At 36.1% G+C, this 16,873-nt stretch overlaps 2 protein-coding genes across 3 annotated transcripts; both read left to right on the top strand.

Annotated features, from left to right (window-relative positions):
- The first annotated feature begins 3,644 nt into the window (after positions 1 to 3,644).
- On the top strand, positions 3,645 to 8,652 carry LOC104587930 (glycolipid transfer protein 3-like). 2 transcript variants are annotated; one of them, XM_010245705.3, is made up of 6 exons: positions 3,645 to 4,156; positions 4,608 to 4,663; positions 4,988 to 5,118; positions 7,261 to 7,396; positions 8,148 to 8,291; positions 8,390 to 8,652. In XM_010245705.3, exons 1-6 carry the CDS (start codon positions 4,069 to 4,071, stop codon positions 8,423 to 8,425), a joined length of 591 nt encoding a protein of 196 aa, XP_010244007.1. In that variant the 5' UTR covers positions 3,645 to 4,068; the 3' UTR covers positions 8,426 to 8,652. The 2 variants fall into 2 exon arrangements, with proteins under 2 accessions (XP_010244007.1, XP_010244006.1); XM_010245704.3 differs by having other exon boundaries at positions 3,646 to 4,231.
- Positions 8,653 to 9,899: 1,247 nt separating this feature from the next.
- On the top strand, positions 9,900 to 16,167 carry LOC104587931 (uncharacterized protein C57A10.07-like). Its single transcript, XM_010245708.3, has 3 exons — positions 9,900 to 11,191; positions 14,592 to 14,713; positions 15,723 to 16,167. The coding sequence occupies exons 1-3, from the start codon at positions 10,600 to 10,602 to the stop codon at positions 16,041 to 16,043; spliced, it is 1,035 nt and encodes a 344-aa protein (XP_010244010.1). The 5' UTR covers positions 9,900 to 10,599; the 3' UTR covers positions 16,044 to 16,167.
- Positions 16,168 to 16,873: the final 706 nt, after the last annotated feature.

Raw genomic sequence — 16,873 nt, 5'->3', positions numbered from 1 at the left:
AACGGTAAGTAACCTTTACATCAAATGCCAAGTGATTCTCAGTGTTTATTATCATCTTATTATCATCTGATAGTAGTAGGTGTGTTCATGAAAAACTGAAAAACCGAAAAATTGAATTAAACCAAAAAAATTGAATCGGAAAATGCAGTTAACCAAATTGATCGGTTTGGTTTCGATTTGGTATTCTTGAAAAATCGAAGGACTGATTCGGCTTTCGGTTACCCTAGAAAAAAATCAACGGTTAACCGAATCAACCGGTATATATATTTATATGTATATTTTATATATTTTAAATATATATCACATATTTTCTATATATTATATATAAATATATATGCATTATATATATACATATATTTATATAATATATATTATAAATATAAAAAACCAAAGAACCAAAGAATCGAACTAGTCAAAAAATGAAACTGACGGACCGGTTAACCGGTGGTACTGATTCGGTTTTGGTTTGTAGAAATTGAAAAACCGATAGGACCGCTGGTTCAATTTGCAAAAATTGTCCATGGTTCGGTTAACCGAACAATGGACACCCCTATCTGATTGGACTAGGTAGAGCTGTAAAACGAGTCATGCTGGGTTGGCACGACATAGCCCATGTACGGCCCGCTCAAAGTGTGGGTCGTGCTGTGTTGGCCCGCGAGTCAAGCCTCCCTCCCATGGGATAATTTGGGGGGTTGGCCCGGCACAGCCCACGGCCAAAGCCCATGTTGGCTTGTGCTATGTTGTGTTGTGCCATAGGCCTGGGCCATCTTGGGCTGAGCCACAGGGCAGGCCTTGGGCTTGGGCCGAACCAGACCATACTGTTTTTTTTTACATCATTATTTTTTTTATTTCTTTGCTAAGTAAAATTAAAATACTTGACTTTCTTTTGAGACTATTTGAAAAATAAGAAATCTAACAAAGAAATGAAAAAAAATACTTAACCAAATACAAAGTCAAAGAGACAAAGACTCAAAGTAGACAACAAATTGGAAGAAAAATAGGAATTTTATTTCATTTAAATTTGAATGATACAAATCATACAATGGTTGGATGAATGAAATATGAAAAATGGAATAAATTAATAAAATATAGATACAACTTGAAAATAAAAATTTACATTATTGAAAAAATATCAAGTAATTTAAATAAAATTTACAATAATTTGAAAAAATGTTATACAACCATTGAGTATACAAAAAATATGGATTTCATCATTTTCTTTAAGATCCACCTTGACCTCCATTTCCTTGACTTTGATCATCCACTTCAGGTGAAACATCAAGTGCAGTGCCATGCCCTCCTTTGTCTTGTACCATATCCTCAACATCCAACAAATCTTTAAAGTAGATGCATATTTTCAGACTTTCATTATTCATGCAGCTTCTCTTGTCGTCCAACACCCTAGTACCTACACTTAAATAAGACTACGATAGAATTATAGACACCGAATGGGTTAGTAAATCACATGCCATGGCGGCGAGAACTGGATAATTTTTTTCATGTTCACTCCACCAGGGTAAAATATTAAAATTATTCATTTCCTTCGAGGTAAAGGAATTATCTAAACTAGAAAAATTTGCTTGTAAATGAAAATTAAGTTCAGTAAATGAATTTGTTGAAGAGACAGTAGATTTCTGCATCTTACTTATTAGATGTCAAAAATTTTCTTTTCCACTACTAGAACTAGTGTTAGAAGTGGAAGATGCACTTACACAAGTTATAGAATTCTTGTGCCCTGTTATTTCAGTTTCATATAAATTATACATTTCAAATAATAAATTATTAATATCTTCTTTTTTATTTCCAATTTCAATATTTGACAATATGTTTCAATTAAAATATGTAAACCATCTTTCCTAATCCTATGATTTAATATTATAGCTAAGCAATAAGGAGGATAAATGTTCTCTCAATATTTTTTAAATTTATATTCCATTATTTCAACAATATTTTTAAGTTGTGAATTGTTTCTATATTTTGCAAAACAATCACTAATCATCATTAATTGATAAGCTAAATTACAACAAGTTGAGTAATAAACACTTGATAATTCATTAGTTGTATCATAAAAATGTTTTAAAAAACCTTTTATACAAATGGTCATTTCCTAGTCTTCCTCAATTATAATATCATTTGGCATTTTTGCATTATAAAAATCAGTAAGAATTTGTTTGATAGAAATACAACTTTCTAACAAAGCATAGATAGAATTTCATTTATGTTTAACATCTAAAACAAAATATTTATATTTTAAATCATAATTTTGACATAAATATTTAAATTATTAGTTTCTTGCTCCAGAACTTTTAATATATATAATACAATTTCTAATTTTAGAAATATGATTAGAAATAATATTTAAAGCATCATGAATACATAAATTTAAGATGCGAACATTTGATATGAAATAATTTACCATTTAAAAATTGTTTTAATTGAAATTTTAAAATATTTATTACTCAATCATTATTACTAGCATTATCAAAACTAATAGAAAATAGTTTATTGTCAATTCCATAAGCATGTAAAGTATTTAAAATACTTTCAACAATAGTTGGGCCAGTATGTGGCCATTCAAGCCTAGTAAAACTTAAAATTCTTTTTTGTAAAAGCTAGTTTTCATCAATAATATGATTGGTAACACAATTATAACTTATATTAAATTAGAAGTCCAAATATCATAAGTAATTGCAACTCTAGAATTAAGATTTGATAAAATATAAATTAAATTTTTTTTATATATGAATCAAAAAATTTTAAAGCATACGATCTAATAGTGTTCCCATAAACTTTTTTAAATTATGGATTTATAGAATTACGTAAAAATATTTCAAGTTTAGTAACTTTGGCTAACAAAAATGGTTGCTCAGCATGTACAATATATTTTGTTAATTTGTACCTCATTTTTTATTGAGAATATTTAAAAGTACCAAAAACCTCATGCCCAATTTGTGTTTGTGTTGTTTCTTTCACTTCTTCTTCTTCTTCTTCTTCTTTTTCATGGGTGAGCAAATGTCTGACCAAGTGGCCAGTACCACCCTTGCTACAGTAGCTAAAGTATTTCCTACATTTTTGGCAAATGACTATTTTTCCATTCCCCTCAACCTCCTCTACTTTAAATATTTTCCAAATCGGGCTAATCAACCTAATGGCCTTTTTTTTCTTTCCTTCATTAATATCAATAGCATATATATCGGTGCTAACGCTATCATGTTATGATTGAATATCGTCAACATTAAACATGTTGATGTTGGGGAATTGGTTTTGGGAGAACCCGACCATTTTTTTTAATTCTAAAAAAATAAAAATTAATTTAATGACACTTACCCAGATTGCCAGTTTGGAATCTCAACTTTATTTCAATGGTTGAAGCATTCAAGCCTCCCAAATTGCTAATTTGAGATACTTGAGCAAGCCTTCTTCTTATTGAAACTTCAATAAAGTTGAGAAATGGAGAGTAGAGTGTAGAGAGAGTATGAAAATTAGAGAATGTATAGACTTGAGAGTATGAGAACTTGAGAAGAGAATTATTGAATTTATGTGATGAGAATAGTGGAGGATAAAACTATTTATAGGAATTGAAAATAATTCAATACAACTAATTTCTTAGGTGGGCCGTACTCGGCCCAGTTCAGGCCCGTAGGCTGTGCCAGGTTGTGGGCTGTGGCAACACGCGGGTTGCAGGCAAAATGACACATACAGTTATGTCATACCATACTGGCCCGTGGACATGAAACCGTAGGCCCAGCACGACCCACATTTTATTGTGTCGGACCGTGCCGCAAGGCCCGCAACGCGGGCGGCACGACCGTTTTACAGCTCTGGACCGAAAGGCATTCAAGAAAAGGAGTTGGAAGCAAAGAAGCCATGTCCTCTTGATTTAAATACCAGCACTTGGGGGCTTCAGGTCAGGTCTAACCGATTTATAATTCTCTCTCTCTCCTCGGGGTCTGGAATCTGAAAAAATGGAAGAGGCCCAGCATTAATGATGGATATCTTGTCTGTTGTTATCACAAGAAGATAGGAGATCAATCGACACCCAGGAAATTCACAGAAAGAAGAGATCAAATGAAAAGAGGAAGAGGAGGAATGGAGGAGTCTGAGATGAGGTCTGCCATCGAGGAGCTTTCTTTGGTTGTCAAAGATAAGCCATCTGGTATTAATCCTGATGCTGCATATCTTCCTACCAAGCCATTTCTGTATACCTGCAATTTACTTATTCAAGTACTGGGTAGGTTCTCTCTCTCTTAACACAAACAAACAGATACACACGCCTACTTTCCATGAAATCAAAGCGGGTACTTCGTTTCTCCCTCTTCCCAACCAATCTAAACCGACTTAAGTGGGTTTTTCACAAAATCTCCATATCAGTCCAATAATCAAGCGAACCCATACGATCATGAAACTTGAAATGGGTTTCTCTCAATTTCTCCCCATTCAAGCACCCCCCCCCCCCCCCCCTCTCTCTCTGTGTAACTTTGTCAATTGTCTTCTATTTCTTGGGTAAGACTCCCAACTGTTTCTTTGTATGAATGATGATACAAATCTACATATCTATCTTTTATTTATAGCTTATTGTGTGGTTATGGTACCTCCTCTTACTGCAGATAAGATTGGACCAACAATGGCGGTTTTGAGACAAGACATACATCAAAATATCCAGGTAAATCTTTCGGTTGAAATTCTCTTCAATGCCTCTAAATTCCTACTTCTAAGTAAAAAAAGAATAGAAAGGAGATTACTTTCTTTTGTGACGAAAATACCTACCTTGTATTTTGAAAATTAGCTAGTTCCTGTTTCATACTCTTCCTCAATCTTGCAAGGTTAAAGTGTCATTTTAATCGAGATGATTGATAAGAAAGGAGATTACTAATTTAGCTTAGCTTATCTTCTTGTCTGTTTCTCACCCTCTTTCTTGTGAGGGTGCCCCATGAAATTATTTATTTAACTTATCTACTTGTCAAATTAATTTATATTTTTACTGTAGAAATTGGATAAGATGTACGAATCGGACCCATCCGTTTACTCAAACGTGGTTGAGATTTTGAAGAAAGAAGCAAGAGAAGGAATTGCAAGAAAGCCCTCCAGCTGTTCAAGAGCCTTGGTTTGGCTGACAAGGTAATTAAAATAAAATAATAAAACAAAGTCATTAAAAAATTGAGTTAGTGAAATGGGGATTTCAATTCAACAGTACCCTTGGCGAGGTATGTATATGGTGGAATTGGTGTAATAGAAAAGATTCATGCCCACACGATAGTCGATTGGGATATTCGAGATGTGGTGTTATGCATGCCAAACGGACACTCCATGTGAGGGTGAGGAAATCTAATCTTTTATTTTTTGGCTAAGAACATATAATTTTTAGTTAAGATATTGGAAATGGAAATCCCTAGGATTCCGGTTTCTACTCAAGGGAGTGTGAATCATATCCAAAATGCCTAGCCGCTAAGAATTTCTGTTCTGCTTAAGGGTGATCTTAAATCTGCTCCAATCAGCCAATTCTTTTCAGTTTTTCTCTATCTAAACAAATATTTAATCAATAGTTTTGTTGATAACTAGTAAGAATGGCAACGGAGCGGATTCAGGGCGGGGATTATATTTCCCATCCCCAACCTCAACCCCTAAATCATTCCCATCCTCGTCCCCGATTCCCATCGGGAAAGGAATTCTCCTCCATCCCCAACCCCGACGGGATGAATTCCCTATCGTAGACCCGAGTCCCTGATTATACGAAAGTCAGTAACCACTGGCTGAACCTGAAACGGTTGTTTACAGAACCCCATAATACACAACCAACAATCCTAGGCATCAGAAACAGAATTGAATAATAAAAGATAAAAGATGTTAAGAAAATTTGGATCTGTATCTGTATGTTTGAGATTTCAAAAATAAGAAATCAAAAGCATAAAAAATTAGAAATCAAAAATAGAGAGGCTGAGAGAAAGAGAGAGGACCGTTGCGAGGTCCAGATCTGCGGCATTGATAGACGAAGAAGGAAGCCGAAGAACTAAGGTTTTGAGTACCGACGTCCGACGGATGACAGCAACGACGATGGCAGTCGGCAACGATAGATGAAGGAAGAACTAGGATTTACCTCCGTAGTTTGTTCTTTCTTCTTTGAGTCTTTCTTTGTCCTTTGTCAAGTCACTAAGTGGTAATCTAGAAGAGAAGAGAGTCAAGAGACTCTCGACTCTTGAATTGTTAATTGTTATAATGTTATTTGTTAATCAAATAAAATAATAATATTATAATATAAATATTATAAAAATAATATATATATATATATATATTAATCGGGGTCGGGGTGGGGTGGGGATACCCCGACCCTGCCAAAGTACTCTCCATACCCAACCCCGTCGAATCGAAGAGCCTGGATACCCATTGGGGATGGAGAAAATTGTCATCCCTAATAACTAGAATATAAACCTTCTTTTTTAATGGTGGTAAGCAAAGGAAATGGATTACACCCTTCTAATCATCCAGAACCCTCAAATCCTTCGTTCCAAATGCCCCCAAAGCTGTGTTTGAATTGCTGGGTGGAAGAGAAAAACGGGAATTTCATCATTCGATGGATAAGGGACTGAATGGTCAGTCCCTTAGGTCCTTATTGCATTATCCATCAATGAAAAAATGTGGCACAAAATCCCCTGCTTGCTGCTTTACATATCTCATGGGACCCTTTTTGATTCTTTTACGAGGCTATGGCCTATGAGCTAACACAACTTAACACAGAAAGTAGCGGATTCCTGAATCCTTGTTCTGTCCTAAAATCCACTACTTTGTTTATTCCCTGAGGCCCTTTTCTCCCCCAACAATGTAACATGGAAAGGAATTGGATCCAAGCATCCTGTTTATTCTATTTTTGCTGTAATCCAAACATAGCCTGAAAGAATTCATTCTGATCTGTAAAATGGATGGGGATTGAACAAGTTATGGACGTCCCAGAGGCTACTATTGTGTGGTCAGTGGGTGTTTCCCATAACCAAGACTTCCCCTGAGCTACTATGTTGAGTTGCACTTTGGGTCTTTGGCTGGACCTGTCTTGGGCCCACAGTCAACACAAAACATGTGGCCCATGGACCAATTGGTAAAAGTTAGATTCTCTCCCAAGTCCCAAGCCCAAATATCCATAGCATAGCTTGAATGTCTGATAACCAGTATTTTTCTTTTAGTCCAAAGTCTGAACCATCATATATACTTTGATCATAGTTATTTTTATTGTTATTTCCTTTTGAAACCTCTTTATTGTTTCTGGACTAGGTCAATGGATTTTACAGTAAATTTGTTAGAGAAGTTAGAAAAGGATGTGGCACAAAGTCTGGAGCAAGTGGTAGAGGATGCGTACATTACTACATTGAAGCCATGGCACGGATGGATTTCATCCGCTGCTTATAAGGTAATATTACAACTCGACCCCCAATCTACTTTTTCCCTTTTTCTCTCTAAGCCCCTTGGCGTCTTCTGCAATTATTTATGTTTGAACACTTCTTCTTTTGGGTGGTTCTATCATCTATGGGCTAAATAATGGGATAGCTAGATTCGATCCCAAGTCTCCGCTACAACCAACAGAGACCTTATCAACTAAGTCAGTTGGCTCCTTCACATTTCTTGATTCAGAGAAATGTTGTCAGACTCGAACTGGATACAAAACTGTTTTGGTCACTTGGGCAGAACCATTTTTAACCAGTTCGACCATTCAATTTGCTCAAACAAAAGTACAAAATAAAAAGAAAAAAGTTATAAAATATATAAAATAATTTCAAATTATTTTTAAAGCTATTTTATATCAAAATATATTTAAAAGAACAAATATTTTGGGTTACAATAGCTATTAGCAAATGTATCTGTGGTACGTCAGACCAACTTAACAATTCTAAAAACAGGGTAGACTGAAAACTGTTTCTGGCTTAATAAATTTGGATAGGCTTCAATATATATATATATATAGTCAAGCCAAGTTGTGATTTGCTTATCACAGTCCATGACCGAAACTCCTTTCTTAGAACATATCCCACCACTCTCTCCAGCACTGGGATTTGAGTTTGAAGGCAATTGAACACAACCATGGCACTATGGTGATGCACCTGCGCTAAACCTATGCTTCTTCAAACTTTTCACCAGCTGATAATTAAATATGATAAATGTAGGTAGCTCTAAAGCTGATCCCTGAGAGGAAAGCTTTCATTAAACTTCTCATTGCTGAGGAAGAAGACTATGACATGCTAAAAGAGGAAATGCGGGAATTGATTTCATTACTTTTACCTCTTCTAGATGATATCCACTCCATTCTGGTGAGCCAAGCTACTGATTCTCTGATCAAAGAAGAAACCATTGTATGTTATATTCTCACCATTTTCACCTTATATATGGCCTGTTTTCATTCTTACAGAGGAGTTTCCACCTGGACAAGTTAAAGGCTAAGTAAGGAGGGAGCATAAAAACAAGGGCACACTAAATTTCCTTTTCTAACATGTACAGACATCGGTTTCTTCTGGTTAAAAGTTTTGTTCAATCTTCTCCATTGTGTAAATATGTATAAATACGGTTTTGTCAGTTATGTATAAACTGAATATTGTAAACTATGCAACTAAATTTTGTATCAAGGAGCTTGATTGCAAGAGAACACCTTCCTTAATGCAACTACTTGATCCATCTCTCTTGTTTTAGGGTTGTTTTTCTCTGTAATTCTTTTCAACAATTAAGCAAGAAATTTACATGAAAGAAGTGGCATTGTCTTTACCACACATCAATACAACATTAGCCTTGCTACACAGATATAGTAGTAGAACTTCATCTGAAATCTGAAAATGGGAACTCCTTGTTATGATCAAGATAGGATTAATATTGTGTTACTTTAAAGCGAACTCTTTGACTCTAGGGATCTAAAGAACCTCGTTAAAGATTCACGTCTGATCAATACTTCATTACTAAAATGAGGAGTACCATGATGAGAAGCACCACCATCAACAATGAACAAATGAGTGTTGGGTTCTGTGCCACCAGGTTCTTCCCTTTTACCCAAGAACTTATATTATGGTCTGTGTCCTACCACCATTGCTCCCAAGAGTAGATTTCAGTTTTGCAATTCAGAGAACAACCATTTGTAACCTTCCAAACACTTATATCCAAGAACTTGTCATCTTGGTCTGGTCCTACCACCATTTCTCCCAAGAGAGTAGATTTCAGTTTTGCTCTTAGAAGTACAGTCATCTGTGAACTTCCAAAGAGGATTATCTCCAGTTATCCCAATGGACTGATGCATTCCTGTGATGAATTTGACTAGGAAAATGGTTCCCGAATCCCACCAAGTAGCTCATTTTCATTGAATTGGACCCTACACACATCCCTGTCTCCATTTTTCCTGTCATTTGGGTAGGCTTACTGAATAGAAATTTGTTCAGTCTTGATAGTAGTACTTTGAGTCTTTGATCATAAAACTATTAAACTAAAGCCTCGTTTCAACAATTTTACTGGAGAAAGAAAGAAAAACGAAAAATGAAGTTGAGAAGAGCATTTTTATACTATTTTGATTAAAAAAAGTTCTTTTTCTGCTATTTCCGTATTGTGTTCAAGAAGCGAAAGCACAAGAGAATATCCAAAAGTTCCTTTGGGGATGACGGACGGGGCTACTTCTGCTGATCAAACTATAAATCCTATTTTGTTAGAATCAACTTCGTAGCATATGTTTATGAGACTGTTTCTACTATTGAATGCTTTTCGAAATTCAGGACTCAGGAGCCATTATATCACTCTCAAACTTGATATAATGAGCATAACGATGCAAATAAAGATCGCATTGCTTATTGAAAATATTGAGCATAACGATGCAAATAAAAAGAAAAATGAGTTATAATCAGAAAAGGGATAAAAAAAAGAAAATGAAAAAGGAAACAGAGCTTGAACTGAGGCAGAACACAGAAATTGGTAACTACAGTCCACAGTTGCCCCTCCAGAGAAACTTCAGTTAGAATTGTCATACAAGAAGCTATCTTTTAATGGCAAATGTCTCCGAATGAAACATGCACTGACAGCCAAAAGCTTTGACCTTCGGAGGGATTCGCCACTTGGTATAGTTACAAATGATGTAGCTGAAACATCGTCTTTTGGATTGGAATCTTTTAGCTTGGGATAGGGAAGTGATTTTCACCAAAACCAATAAATTTCTGAATCTTCTATTCAAGGGAGGAGGAAGGAAATTGCTTACCGGTACCTACATGCATCAACTCTGTGAGGAGCAGATACCAATTCTCAAAGGTGGGTTAGTCTGGTGTATCAGATCGCTTCACCCTGGACAGGTTTACCATGATCTGGGCGCTTTTTGCCTCCAAATTCTCATATGGGTATAAGGCATGATTAGTCCATTCTCATCAAACATAGAGCATTTGTGTCAGGCAAACTGAAATTCAATTGCTTTTCATTTTCTCTCTGAACCAGGCTCTGGGTTTACTTTTGTCCGTCTTCTAGTGTTTCTGAAATAGAATTGAAGACCCCAGAAATAGAAGAAACCATGACCCATTTGCTTTTTCTCTCTAAATTCTCATCTGGGTATGCTTGATCATCTAGTTTTGACAACAATATTGCACAAATTTCAATGCTATAATGGATACCCAGTCATTTGGGCCAGGGAGTCCGAGGTCCTTCCTTGGTTACCCAAGAGGAGATTTTGATTTAGAATCCGGAATCACCAGAAAAGCCCGGAAACAGAAAAATTTTCTATCAGATCCGTTGAAGATGCTTAAATCGACCGGGAATCGCCTCCGATACTGCTACAAACTACACCCGCTTCTGGTTTTCTTTCTTTCACTTTCATTTGGAGTGACCATTTTGATTCTTTTGTCCATGTATGAGAGTCGGTACCGAATGATGAATGCTCAATGGAAATTAGATACGGATCCAGAGTCCTATCCTTTTGCGAAGCTTCAGAATCTTGTAATGGTCGCTGGACATTCGGTCTATACAAGTAGCAGTTGCGGCAAGGTTGATCAGGAGGATTCATGGTTTCTAGAATCTTATCAGAAGCATCCGGGACAAGCCACTACTTTCTTGACACATATAAAGGAGGGAATTGAAATTGCAGCAAAAGACGAAGGAGCTCTACTTTTGTTTAGTGGTGGAGAAACTCGGAAAGATGCTGGTCCTCGGAGTGAAGCACAGAGTTATTGGGCTGTAGCTGAATCAAAAGGCTGGTTTGGTGAGTAATTTCTTTTTTGATCGTAGATTCTTTTCTTTTCGTAGATCTGTAGTGAGAGTTGAATGTCATGCATTTTATGGTTAACAATAGAAATGCATGCCACATTTTGAGTGAGCTCAGTTAATAAACTAAAACTTGTTCTTTGCTCATTATTAGAATGGATATCCAGATGAACTAGGACAATTCAGTTGAATGTTTTCAGCAAGTTATTTCTTATACAATTCTGCATTTCCAGGGCCACAACTCAGTTCAAAATTCAATCCAAGTATGATAATATAAAAGATGATCAGATTATGTCTATTAGTAATCATGTTTTTAGTTTAGATGCATTACATCAGTCCTGGGTCCTAGCTTAAAAGCATTAGTAGAAAAGCTCTGACTGTCAGTCTGTAATCGTGCTAACTTGCAGTTAATCTATACATTGTCTTACTACAAACAGAAGAGTGTTAATCATATCCAAATGATTTGATAGATTTGTGGATTTAAAGAATTTATGAGACTTAGATTTGAGAAAGGACCTCCTGATCTTATGGCCTGCATGAATGCATTCGTACAAAATATTGGATTGCAATTGACCTAAACTTTATTTAAGCTTTACTTTGTCTTACCACAAAACTAGTCGGTTGTCTTGTAAATTTGATTTTTGGTGGAATTGTATTAAGTAGATTTAAGTAATTTGATGGATTTTATTTATGTAAATGAGATTGAGAAAGAATCTTGTGAATAACCATTATGAGAAGTATCCTGTTTTGACCATGAAACCCATGTAACTTGTCCATCTATCACATTCTTAGCTGCGGAAGGTGAGCTGGAACAAAACATGCTGTTATATGATCCAAAATACTGGAAACATCCAGCATCTGTACATCTATCTTGCACCACTTTGAAGCAATGTTTTCAAAGGCAAACTAGGAAAGAATGACATGTGCAATTTTAAGTCTCACCTTACTCGCATCATTGCAATAGCACACAATTGGTTACTAACAAATTGTCTTAAGCCAAGTGGATATCATATTATTTGGTGAGTTGCCTCCACTGTGCTGAGGTTTTCCAAGCACTTCTTAATCTTGAATAACCTACTATACTGTCATTAGTAGCTCGCCTTTCTTTTAGGATCTATATAACAATACTTTTCCAATATTGACTTTCACTTTGTTTAGTGACAGCTTTAGAAAAAAAGTCATTCATTTTATCCACACTCTGCATTTGGAACTTGCATGCTTGTGACCTTTGTTTTTCTCATTTCTGAGTAGTTAATTGGTCCATTGTCAACTCAATTGACTTGAAACCTGTTGAAATGTTGAGGAACCCTTATCTAAGTTATAGAAAATTTGAGTAAACCTGCCTTCGTTCACTTGGAGTAACATATATGGAGACATCTGCCACAGATTTTGTTATTTTCTTTTGGCAATCCATTTGAAGATCACTGCTTGTTAGAAAAGCCAAAGATTTTTGCAATTCAAATAAAATTATCCAATTCTTTGTGGTATCTTGTGCTTGAATTGTTGTGTCACTGAATTTTTGTTTGTTTCCTTTCAAGATATCTTATCCTGTGTTGCTTGTTGGATTCTTTTCCATAAGACACAAATTCCATATTCCATCTCCTTTCCTGTATACCATATTTGGCACAAGTTATCTCCCTCTACATGATTTTCATTTTTTCTTTATATCTTCAATGCCAGAGCTTTGTTGAATTTTTTCATTGTTTCAATCATCTTATACCCAATCCCCCCCCCCCCCCCGTTTTGGGCTACAAACCCTGTGAACCCTTGCAGGAAATTACTCTTAGGAAATCACATATAATTGATGGAGCCATTTATATCTTGGTTATATGTCTGGCAGTGAGGAGCCATTACTTGGTGTAATGGTAAAATCTCAGGCTGGCAAGCATGAGAATGTGGGTTCAACTCTGAGGGCAGCCACCTTGTGCTACAAAAGGCCAAATGTTAGTTAGGACCATACCCAACCTACCCCTCCCACAACCCCAGATGGTTGGGACCAACATTTGGTAATGGGTTATGTCTGGCTGTACATGTGTTTGCTTGAATGTATTAAATGCATATATGCACAGACATGAACCTTTCTGGGAGACTGTAACTGCTTTTCTAAAGGCTATTAGAATAATGTTAACTTGGCTGGCTTATAGCTGGAGCATTTCAATATTCTGCATCCAAATAACTGTAGTCATCATTTTATGAGACAAGATACCAAGACCTTTCCAAGGTGGAGAGGCTTAAGCCTCATTAGCCCTTATATTTATTTTAAAAGAAAATGTATTAGAATGACAAAACAAGGATGTGAAAGTTCAAGAAAGTTCGTTGGTCCAAAAAAGGAAAAAAGAAGATTCTCAGAGAAATTAAAGAGGAATATATATTGTTATGTAAAATATTACATAGATGAATGATTCAACTGTCACAGAAAAAAATTTAAGAATCAGGAAATGGCTTGATTAAGAATTTTCTTTTCAGATATTTGTATATAAAAAGTAGTGGTGCTTTCTTCTTTTTAAAAAAACGGCTTTTACTCAGACTGCCCATGAATTTGTTTATAAACCTAGGGATTTTACTCAGACTGCCCATGAATTAGCACAGTATGCAAAAAATGTTGACAATTCTTGTGTATGGTGGGCAGTTCCTCCGAGATGGCTAGAACCTTTTTTGTGTAATTTCTCTGTTTCTTACTATGTTTCAGTTATTTGGCTCAAAATAAAAAAAGCCATTTTATCAAAGGGAAATAAAGTGGTAAATCTTGATTTCACCAAGATATTGAACAGAACTCTTAAGGCCTAGAATGCCTATCAGAGAAACTCTTAGTCTAAAATACAACTGTAAGGGTTTTTAAAAAAATTTCAATTATGTGAAATATAATAAATAAAGATTTAATACTGAGTAACCAAAGTAAGATAGTACACTTTCAAGATCATAGAAGCTTTAGCAGTGGTTCTGCAGAAACATGATAATAGTAGAAGAAATGAGAAGAAATATAAAGAGATTAAAGGACAGATATGAATAAAGTCTTACTACTTCGTTTCAACCTTTTAATTGTAATTAGACCTGTAAAATATATTCTGTTTGCTTCTATTTCCATTTTTATTTTTTGACTGACTACAATGAAAACAAGTGCATTATGACAATGAAGTATCCAACACCATGGTGGTTTCAGATTTATTTTGAAATATCTATCTATTTTAAGAAATCTTAAATAACAAATGAATTTCTATTTTTTTTCTTTTTCAGACTAATTTAACCTCAGTAAGATATGACTGTTCGTCCTGTTGTCTTGTTTTTTCCTCCCACACCCCTGCCGTGCCCCTTCTCATTCTGTTCACACCATGACAACCCCCTACAAAGGTTAGTTTGCCACATGATTCTGACTGTTCATCTCACTTAATGTATTTCAGGCAAGCAAGGTGTGAGATGGAGAGCACTCACAGAAGAGCATGCCAGGGACAGCTTTGAGAACCTTCTCTTTAGTGTGTGCAGGTTCCGGGAACTCACTGGTGTATATCCTCATAACATAACCGTAAGCTCCTCATTCTTTTTAATAAAGAATAAATTTTTGTTAATCCTATGCTGATTTCTAGAAGGACAACCTATGTTAAGAGTGGATGAGGATAGCATGATGGAAGCATTCTAACAACTTAAACTATTTGAATGGTTTTGGTGCTTTTTGTGTGTTCTTGAAGATGCACGCTGTTTATATTCATCTCAATTCAGAATCAACCTCAACTATTTGGGGTAGGCTATTTATATTCATGGTTGATGAAATCTATGTGGTTTTCATGTGCCCCCTTTAGAGTGTGATATTTATTGCTCATCTCATCATCATCATCCAAGCCTTGTTTTGAGTGCTCAAATCATTTCTCACTACTTCAACCCATGCCCTTTTTGGTCTGCCCCTAGCCCTTCTAGCCCCTTCAATTTGCAACAGACTGCTTCTTCATATGGGTGCTGTAGATGGTCTTCTATGCATGTGACCAAATCAAACCACATTTGTTGCTTATCTAACTAATGTTATTTAAATGATAAACGTTTGTAACCTCTTGCTTCAAAGGCTTTTTAACTGTGCCTGTAATTAAGGGTTACCCAATGTTGGTCCCTGCTATTTGGGGTCTCAGGAGGGGGGAACTGGATAAAGACCTAACCTTTGGCATTTTTGCACAATGTGGCTTCTCTCAGACTCAAACCCACATTCTCGTGCTAATCTTGGGTTGCATCATTAAACACAAATTTAATTGCTTAAAAGTTTCCAGGAGAACTAATCTAGGTGTCCCATCCTTGATTATGATTAATTTTAACAAATTAATGAAGAGTCCTTGAATATAAACAAAAGCTCTTGAGTAGTACATTGCTTATCCATGGAGATGAACTGATTCTTGTACTTTATATAATTCCACCAAAGTCAAAACTCTATTTGTGATCATAGTTTTTAGAAGTTGAATTTTTTGCTTCTATACCAAATCTTTGTTGAAGTTCAGTCCTGTGAAAAAAATCCTAAAATTTCAAGTCCCCTCTTTGTGTTTGCAAATCAGGTTGTAAGTTATGATTTCAAGGAACAGAGGTTTGCTCATCTACACCGATCTGCAATTAGCTTCCCAGAGGAAAGGTTCTTCTATTCCGGAACCCCAGCTTCATCAACTTCACAGGAGGCAGCAAATAAGGGCGAAGCATTGGTGAGGACTCAATTTCAAGAGGACCCATATGGTTGTATAGGTTCTCTTCTCCGTAAGAAACTGAGGCGTGATCCGTTCCACCGGTCAATCCCTTATCCTAATGGGTGTCCAGAACTGGAAGGATTGTTTAGATATTGCGGTGTAGCTCCCTATCCAGGCAGCCTGCCTTGGGCTCCATGAGTGTAATGTAATATTAACCTTTGAACACCTCTTGTTCTCTGAGATGGAAATAGCACCTGTATAGCTGTAACCTAACTGTTACACCATGGAGGCTCTATAGACACTGAAACCTCAATTTTCCTAATTTTTCTTCTTTCTCCCAACAGAGTCCCATCGGCCATTGCAGCCTTGCATTGGGAGCATCTCCATTGTCCTTCATTGCGAGATATTCCCTATGCATGGCTGCCATGTATGTTGGTCCCTAATCTGGGACTCCTAGATGATTATCTCAACATATGCTTTCTCAAGTTAATTAGAGAAAAATTTATAACACTTGGCTTAAGTGCATGCCTATAAGTCTCTTCAGTTGCATCCAGGCCAGTTTTGTGCTATCCATTATCTCTTTTCTTTTAGTTAATTTGTAGTAGTTCAAATCTTTATTCTCTATTTTTGTAATGGAAGTTGATTGTAACATATAGTATATATCTACTGCAATGGTAGATTTTAGAAGGCACAACACCATCAAGGCCTTTGAAAGGATTGGGAGCGTTGTCTTTAGTCACCTGGCAATGATACCAGAGCAACTAGACAAACGGTGAAGGCATGTGAAGATGAACAAATCCCCACAACTGACTTACTTACCCAAGTTGGAGAAACGAAGACTGATGTAGCGCGATCTAGCTGCTCCTTGCTGGAGGTGATTTGGCTTTTAGTTGGATGGCGGACTAGGTTGATCTGCAAGAGGATCAGAGAATTCAGGGTGGCTAACCCGGCGACGTCGCTCCAATGCTTAAGTTAGCAAACTTGTTGCAAGCTAAAAAATGCTAAGAATATTGAGAGCAAGAGAGCAA

The sequence above is a fragment of the Nelumbo nucifera genome, chromosome 1 (genome assembly GCF_055504915.1).
Source record: "Nelumbo nucifera cultivar China Antique chromosome 1, China Antique-T2T, whole genome shotgun sequence".
Taxonomy (NCBI): Eukaryota; Viridiplantae; Streptophyta; class Magnoliopsida; order Proteales; family Nelumbonaceae; genus Nelumbo; species Nelumbo nucifera.
Note: the sequence above shows the minus strand (reverse complement) of the source record. Positions and strands in the feature narration are given on the sequence as shown.

Excerpts from the sequence above, each read along its gene's own strand:
- LOC104587930 (XM_010245704.3), top strand. The coding sequence starts at position 4,069 with ATGAAAAGAGGAAGAGGAGGAATGGAGGAGTCTGAGATGAGGTCTGCC. Across the intron at positions 4,232-4,607 it reads TTTACTTATTCAAGTACTGG|ATAAGATTGGACCAACAATG; the intron begins GTAGGTTCTCTC and ends CTCTTACTGCAG. Across the intron at positions 4,664-4,987 it reads ACATACATCAAAATATCCAG|AAATTGGATAAGATGTACGA; the intron begins GTAAATCTTTCG and ends TTTTTACTGTAG.
- LOC104587931 (XM_010245708.3), top strand. The coding sequence starts at position 10,600 with ATGGATACCCAGTCATTTGGGCCAGGGAGTCCGAGGTCCTTCCTTGGT. Across the intron at positions 11,192-14,591 it reads TGAATCAAAAGGCTGGTTTG|GCAAGCAAGGTGTGAGATGG; the intron begins GTGAGTAATTTC and ends AATGTATTTCAG. Across the intron at positions 14,714-15,722 it reads TATATCCTCATAACATAACC|GTTGTAAGTTATGATTTCAA; the intron begins GTAAGCTCCTCA and ends TTTGCAAATCAG.